The sequence below is a fragment of the Dendrobium catenatum genome, unplaced genomic scaffold (assembly GCF_001605985.2).
Source record: "Dendrobium catenatum unplaced genomic scaffold, ASM160598v2 original_scaffold_58626, whole genome shotgun sequence".
In the NCBI taxonomy this organism is placed as follows: domain Eukaryota; kingdom Viridiplantae; phylum Streptophyta; class Magnoliopsida; order Asparagales; family Orchidaceae; genus Dendrobium; species Dendrobium catenatum.
In genome coordinates this window covers 1-8,673 of record NW_021377078.1, presented here as the reverse complement: position 1 = coordinate 8,673, position 8,673 = coordinate 1, and the positions used below count along the sequence as shown (strand labels likewise).

Here is an 8,673-nt window from a genome sequence, read left to right as displayed (position 1 = left end):
GGCACTTGGCCGAATTGCGGTAGCGCAACAATAACTAATTTCACCTTTCTTTAATATTCCTTAAAAACATGATCAACAAATTTTATCCATTTAAATTTCTCCCTTGTTATGACAATTTGTAATAATGCTATTTTAATACTTAATCCATTAGTGAACCCTCTTCTAGAAGTAGCCTTATCTTGAAAGCTCTAATGTCATTTATATTGCTTGGGTAATTAAACAATTACTAAAATTATTTTAATTTTATGAAGGTCACAAATAATCATCACTTTTATCTTAAAAATAATATGAATGTATTATATTAATCTACCTGATAAATATGTGATAGAATCAAAGGCAAAATACACACTAGAATTTTAATCAATACCATGTAGTCAGTTTATTTAAATGGGATTTAAAATATATTATTTTTTGTTAAAAAAAATATAGTTTTAATAAACTCAAGCCTACTTATCTATTTTGTAGCTGGAGGTTGGGCAATCTCACACGCATGGTCACCAATTGCATATTTAGTTACAATATTCATACAACACCCATTGTTAATAATTTTTTGCAGAATTAATCATCTTATTTGAAATAATTAAGCATAAAAATAATTATTCATTTTTATAGCTAAATAAAATTATTATATAATATTATATATCTATATATAAATATATATATATATAATATATATATATATATATATATATATATATATAATACATCAATATACTATAGTATATATTATGTCAATTTTATGCTCAAAGAGATGGAGAGAGAGAGAAGCAAAGATAAAATGGCCAAATTTTAAGAAGGGGAGCCGTGTTTTTTTAATATTTAGCCTAAAGAGCGTATTGAAAAAATTAATTTTAAAATAGGAGCAAAATCGTCAAATATTGTTCCGCATTTACCCAATATGCTAATTCCAATTGGCCTAAATCTGAATGCACTTATTTTATTTAGCGTATTATCTCAAAATAAAAAAAAATTAATATAAATGGAGAGAGAAGAAGAGCAAGAGATAGAGAGAGATAGGGAGGCGAGAGAGGAAAAACGGAAAGAGAGGCAATAATAAGGAGAAGAGAGAAATGGGGGAGAGAGATGAAATGATGATCACGTATTATTTTCATATATTAATATTATATAAATATTCATTTATTTTATATTATATATTTTTTTATATTCCTTTTATATATTATTATTTATATATTTAGTTTATATCTATATTTAAAATATTAGTAATTCAGATTTATTAAATAATTGTTTAAAATTTTTAATTAAAAAAATTATTATACATGACAATTTATTTTAATTTTAAATTTGTACCCTATATAAGTATATATATATATCTATATATTATAATATATATATATATTATGATATTTAAATGAAATATTGATAAAAATAATATTTTTATTTAAAAAGCTAAATTCTATTTTTAGCAAATTTTAAACTAATACTTTTATTAAAAATTATATATTTTTTAAATTTTATTAAAAATATTTAAAATTTAATACATTTCCAAAAAACTTTAAAATCGTATCAAAATTTTATTAATATTTTTAATAAAAAAATTTAGATTGAAAATAAAATTTCTTTCTAATAAAATTTGATAAAAATATTAAAATTTTAATAAAAATATTATTTTTATATAATATTGCATATATTAAATGATCTAAAAAATTAAATTATGTATATCATATTATATTTAATATTTTTCAAAATTAATTAATTGAATTTAAATTTACTAAATTTAAATCTAATTTAAAAATTATTAAAATTATTCATATAACGATTGATGTATAAAAAATGATATCTCCTACTCTCTTACTTTTACTTTGGTAATTTAATATTACATTTAAAATAGTTTTACATCACAACAGCTTATGAAAAAAAGTTTATCATCATTGATCATAATTTGCGTACTATGTATAGTTTTTTCAGGAATTCAAATAAATAAATAAAAAAATCTGATCCGCTTCTTCTTTAACCTCTCCACGGCTACATCATGGTACGCGACTCATGTCGAAGAAAAAATCTCGCTGGCAACTATATATTCGGTCAAGCCTTGAGCTGATTTGAATGCATTAGCTGTGAAGCCGTTCTAACTGGGCTCGACGTGATGCTCCGAGCTCAAGTTCAAGCTTTTTATTTAAATGACGAGTTGAGCTCGAGTTTGTTGATGACTCGAGCCAACTCGACTCGATTATTAATAATTATTATTTTCTTTCCAACTAGCCATACAAGGATTCTAAAACCAAAAAATCTAATTTTTATCTCTATTATATGAGTCGCTACATCAATTTTTTTTTCTCCGATTATATCATATTAGAGTCAATTTTCTCATTTAAAATTAAAAAAAAGATTATTTCATATATGATAACTAGTTTTTTATAGGCCTACCTCTATTTTCTTTAACTGAAGTTGTATAGCAATAAATAATCTATCCTAAACAGGTATTCGAGGCGATGTTTTATGTGACCAAACCATCAAGGCGACTCTCTCTAATCTTATCTGCCACTAGAGTTCTTTCACTATATACTCGCTTTCACATTATGTCTCTAAGTGTAAGCCACTCATCCACTTGATCATCCTCATTTTTGTAACACCTTAAATTAATTTTATGCTTCTCTTTTAATGACAATATTCTATGCCATAAAATATTACAATGTGTCTAGGAATCCGTATCTTTACACTATAGTAATTTTTGTGACGAGGAATGCCTGTCTATAGGCCAGTTGAAAACCCCGGTCGACCTAGCATGCACCCTACACCAATTTACCGGACCATACACTTAAGGCTTTCACTTGCTTGCCAAGGGAATTGAACCCGAGACCTAGGCTTTGCCCAGCCGCTCTTCACCACCCAGACCAAACGAGCGGGGTAAATCTACTTGTTTTTTAATACCTCCTGTTGGACAGCTGCTTTTTAAAAGATGTGTGTAAGTGAACAGATAGTGATATGAAGTGGTTACCTGTGGAGAGCTCTGAGGATCTAATTTATTAAAAAAAAAACATAGATTTGAATCAATTGGAGCTTAATGGTTAAATGGAGAGAAAATTCAGAAGAGAAGCTAATTGACAACATATAAATTGGGGTTAATGGTTAAATCAATTTGGAGAAGGATGAATTAAATCTCCTTAAAGTTTTGTCTAATATATATCTAAGATTTCGTTTGGGATGACTTTCTTACTGTTTCATAAAGCAGCTTTATAGTAAAAAATAAAATTTTTTGTACTAAAAAACTGTTTTAAGAAGTAATAAGAAAGCAATTCCAAACGGAGCCTAAATCTGATAGATCTTACTTTAAATTTTTACTTGTTTATGCTAAATCATATTTTGTGGAGATTATGTGTTTTAAAATGTTAGTGATAGCCTTAATTATACACCACCAAAGTTTAGGATACTTTGAAAAGTGTTAATCATTTATAATATTAAAATTTTATTCATCTCATAAAACCGATTGCTTGTCGAAGTGTTTAGATCATTGAAATTGCTAAGAAGGGACCACCATATTTGATTTGATCAAGCACAATGAACTGTGATGAACAATGGATAATTTAATTTTTAATAGGGCACAATGGAGAAAAAAGATTTATGTAACCAACCCCACATAGTGGGATGAAGGCTTGATGTTGTTGTTGTTGCTGTTATTATTGTTGTACAAGAAAGTTAATATTATGTAAGAAAAAATAATTGTGATGTTAAGAATGTTACAGAGTATATATTAGGAGAATCAAAAATAAAAACTCTTAATAATAAAAATAGTTTATGGCCTAATCAATTGTGCAAGAAAATATTAACATAAAAACCTTTGTTATATAGGAAAAAGTAAATCTCCTTGAAGTTTTGTCAAATCTCTCCCTAAATCTGGTAGATCTTATTTTACAATTTTTACTCGTTTATGCTAAATCATATATTGTGGAGATTATGTGCTTTAGCTTGTCAGTGATAGCCTTATACTCGACCAAAGTTTAAGAAAGCCTCGTTGAGGCGATCTCGAGGTGGAGGAAAGTTCTTGTCCAAGAAAAAGAGGAACGGTCGGGTTGTCGATGTTGCCAGAGGTTATGCGGGTCAATCTCGTGCTCTAGTAGGTAGAGGTGACAGGATGGCAGGGTCCCGTACCAAATCGAAGAGAATTAGAAGCGCAATCTCGGTCATTAAAACAAGTACACGTTTTAGATATCTCAAATTTATTGTTCAGAACGATGGCGAAATAGATGGAAATATTATTAAAATAAGTCAAGTTAGATGGTTAAAGTGGAGAAATGCATGGGGTCTCTTATGTGATAGAGTAACCACGCAAATTTAAGAGAAAATTTGATATGATGATAGTGACACTTGTAATATTTTATGGCATAGAATATTGGTCATTAAAAGAGAAGCATAAAATTAAGTAAGGTGTTACAAAAATGAGGATGCTCAAGTGGATGAGTGGCTTTACACTTAGAGACATAATGTGAAGCGAGTATATATGTGAAAATACTCTAGTGGCAGATAAGATTAGAGAGAGTCGCCTTAGATGGTTTGGTCACATAAAACATCGGCCTTCCGAATATCCTGTTAGGAGTAGATGTATTTATTGTATACAACTTAAGTTAAAGAAAATAGAGGTAGGCCTATAAAAAACTTAGTTATCAAGTATTATGAATAATCTTTTTTATTAGATTTAAATGAGAAATTGACTCTTAATATGATATAATGGAGAAAAATAATTGATGTAGCTGATCTCATATAATGAGATAAAAATTAGATTTTTGGTTTTAGAATCCTTGGTATGGCTAGTTGGAAGAAAATAATAATTATTATAATAATCGAGTCGAGTTGAGCTCGAGTCACAACAAACTCGGGCTCAACTCGTCATTTAAATAAAAAGCTTGAACTTGAGCTCGAGCTCACGTCGAGCCCAGCGAACGAGCTTCAACAGCTAATGCATTCAAATCAGGCTCAAGGCTTGACTCGATATATAGTTGCCAGCGAGATTTTTTCTTCGACGATGAAGTCGCGTACCATGATGTAGCCGTGGAGAGGTAAAGAAGAAGCGGAATCAGACTTTTTTATTTTTATTTGATTCTGAAAAAAACTATACATAGTACATTATGATAAATGATGATATAACTTTTTTTCAATAAGCTGTTGTGATGTAAAATTATTTTAAATGTTATCATTAAATACATAAAATTTTAGTACCAATTCTAAATATTATTACAATTGAAAAAAAATAATATTTTAATTAAAATGGCTTGCGAGCCAACAACTTGAGCTTGTTTAATATTTGAGCTCGAATTTGTCCCTTGATAAACTTGACTCGAAAGCTCATTTACGAGATAAGTTAGAGCCTTCGGGCTCTCATTGATCCGAAACATTGCCCACTCTCAAAAACCGCCTATATCCCTTTCTCTCTCTCAAAATAAAATAAGAAAGCTTTATATATATATTATTTAGCATAAAATTGAATAATTATTTTTCATGCTTAATTATTTCAAATAAGATGATTAATTCTGCAAAAAAATTATTTACAATGGGTGTTGTATGAATATTGTAACTAAATATGCAATTGGTGACATGAGTGTGAGATTCCAACCTCACCTACAAAATAGAAAGTAGCTTGAGTTTATAAAACTATAATTTTTTTTTACAAAAAATAAAATATTTAAATCCCATTTATAAACTGACTACATGTATTGATAAAATCTAGTGTGATATTTTGCCTTTGATTCTATCACATATTATATCAGGTAGATTATAAATACATTCATATTATTTTTAAGATAAAAGTGATGATTATTTGTTGACCTTCATAAAATTAAAATAATTTATAATTGTTTAATACCCAACAATATAAATGACATTAGAGCTTTCAAGGATAGGCTACTTTCTAGAGAGGGTTCACTAATGGATTAAGTATTAAAATAGCATTATTTACAAATTGTCATAACAAGGGAGAATTTAAATGGATAAAATTTGTTGATCATGTTTTTAAGGATATTAAAGAAAGGTGAATTAGTTATGTTGCGCTACCGCAAAGGCAGATTTCCGGCCAGTGCCTGTTCAAAACTAAACCCAAAGAAATTCATACCCTTTTCGGTTTTACGTAGAATCAATGACAATGCTTATATCATTAACCTGCCCAAGGAAATCCAGACTTCTTCAATTTTTAATGTTGTTGATATGTATTCTTATCATCCTCTAGACAATCTCGACTCCACCATTATATCATCGGAGATGAGTTCTTCTAAAGCAGGGGAGACCTGATGCAGGCTACATTAGGCGGACTTCCTTCTACTCAAGTTATCTTATCGCTAGAGCAGCTTGCTTCCCACTATACTACTAACCGTTTTATTCCCTTTTGTGTTTTAGTAGTACAATCTTAGGCGTCGTTTTTCAGACGACTTTCTTTCTGTTTCTTAAAGTAGCTTTATATTATTTTTTACTAAAAAGCTGCTTTAAGAAGCAGAAAGAAAGCCGTCCCAAACGAAGTCTTAGTTTTTAATTTCTGTTACTAGTTATGGTAGTCTGAAAGAAGCACCCAAGGAGATATATACCTTTTGTCATGAGAAATATACACACACACAGAATTATATCCAAGGCTTTATATCTGTTTTCTTATTTCCTGCTTCTTCTGGCTTCTTATTGCAGATCTGTTGCTGCATCAGAATTACCATAGTAATTAGAGAAAATTGAATTCATGCATGCAAAATCGAAGCAGGGCCTGTATTTTTCAGGCATAAAGCAAGGCTCACTGTTCTGAGGAAATTTTATATTCAACTGTAGAGAAATCTAAGCTTAAGCTCCCCAAAACCATTGTAAAACGATGAATTTTCAAAGTTTGAGTGCTTGAGGAACCAGAAATGTTTGTCAAACTACTCACAAAATGACGGATAAGATTAAAACTGAAAGAAAATCTAGCAATCCAAATTTCCAATCGTGATGTTGCAGTCAACAATCTCTTATACAAAATGATCCATCCTACAGCGACAGAAAAGATATTCAGCAAAGAGATCACCAGAATGGTTGGCTTGTTTAGAAATGAACATACATATGTGCAAATAATATGTGGGAGTCCGTTCTGATAATCTGCTTTGACTGAATACACTTATCAGCAATAGAACATTCAGTTTTCATGCTGCAACGGCAAGGAAATCCATCAACCATAATTCTGTGTGAAGAGATGGCTTAGTTTAAATTCTGTGACTGAAAATCATGGCACCGTCGTTCTGTAATTATTAACGACAATGAAGAGATAGTAAATAGTATCACTATCCAAAACTGAGCCAAAAATCTATCCTACACTGGCTGAATCTTATCAAGATGAAAGCTTTTCCAATTCTTGAACAGCAAGGACATTCCCACTCAAAGCTTCCATGGCAGAAGACCTACATGTAAAATAGAAAACGGCACTCATCATAGAATCAACCAGAACAACAAAAGAATACATGAGGACCAACAGAGGCCATTCCCATATACGAGAAGAACCATCACCATAGCTCAATGTTTTCACCCTGTGCTCAAACAGCCCTTCAACAAAAGAAAAACCAATGGCCGACCCAAGAAATATCAGCAGACCTGCCTGTGTCTGCCCCTTCACCAACCTCACTGACCGCAAAAGAGCATTCGGTCCTGATCCATCCTCCAATACAGAGATCACATTAGCTAGATTGCATACTATAATTGTATGTGCATAAGCAACGGAAAATGCTAAGATTGTCAGCAATGCTGGATACACAATGAGCTCTGGAGGATAACCCAATGCAGCAAGTGAATTGCAGACAACAACTATGAGTAGGATGAAGACGGCAAGGCAACCAACAATTGCAGCACAAACCCAAATGTAGGTTGATACAAGACTCCTCCAAATCCGACGAGCCATTCCCATAAACTCTGTGGCTAAAACTTTCTTTCCTGCATAGTTGCAGGCCACGGAATAAGCAATGCAGGCCCGGGCTAAAAGAAGGAAAGTAATCAAGAAAGGGAAGCAGAAGGTAGAAGAGACAATGGTGCCTGCAAGATGGTGGCAGATCTGTTTGACGAAATGTGTGGATGGCAATCCACTGGTGACCGCAAGAAGCATCAGGCGGCGTCCAAGGACAGTAACGATAGCCTGGTCGATGAGGAAATTGGAGAGCAAAGCTGAGGAGACGGGGCAAATTAGAAGGGCCAAGATGGTCATGAAAGTAGAGAGATCTGTGCGGAGGATCCGGGCAGTCTCCCTCAATATCTCCAATGCGTTCATGGGAGGAACGGCGCTGATGTCGGAGAGGTCCGGAAAGACGCGAGATATAGCCGCCCGTGGGGAGATTTGAGAGGCTAACTGATGATCCATAACGGCAAGATCGAATCTTTCTCACGTCGTTTGCTTCGCTTATTATGGCAATGGAAGGAATTCAGTGCAGACATACAATTGGAGAGCAGAGCAAGAGAGGACCATGGAAAGATCAGTATGGAAAGAGAGACGGAGTCGGCGAGGTGTATGCCGCCTTAGGGGCAATTCGTCGAACATCTCGAGTGATCAGTGCAGGGGAAACCTAGCGTGTGATTGGAGCAAAGGTTAAAGACGAAGGAAAAAAGGAAAGGGAAGAGAAAGAGTAACGAGAACGCAGAAGAGAGGCGCTGGGAGTTGAATCTCGATGCTGTAGGCGGCGGAAATAAGCTCTCCTGGTCGAAATCTTGGATATTTTGACTTTTTTCACT

General features: G+C 32.3%; 1 protein-coding gene across 2 annotated transcripts; it reads right to left on the bottom strand.

Moving 5' to 3' along the window:
* Nucleotides 1-6,869: 6,869 nt before the first annotated feature.
* On the bottom strand, nt 6,870-8,661 carry LOC110106555. 2 transcript variants are annotated; one of them, XM_028691717.1, is made up of 2 exons: nt 7,984-8,661; nt 6,870-7,884 (listed from the first exon to the last, which is right to left on the bottom strand). In XM_028691717.1, exons 1-2 carry the CDS (start codon nt 8,303-8,305, stop codon nt 7,289-7,291), a joined length of 918 nt encoding a protein of 305 aa, XP_028547550.1. In that variant the 5' UTR covers nt 8,306-8,661; the 3' UTR covers nt 6,870-7,288. The 2 variants fall into 2 exon arrangements, with proteins under 2 accessions (XP_028547550.1, XP_020692150.2); XM_020836491.2 differs by having other exon boundaries at nt 6,870-8,661.
* Nucleotides 8,662-8,673: the final 12 nt, after the last annotated feature.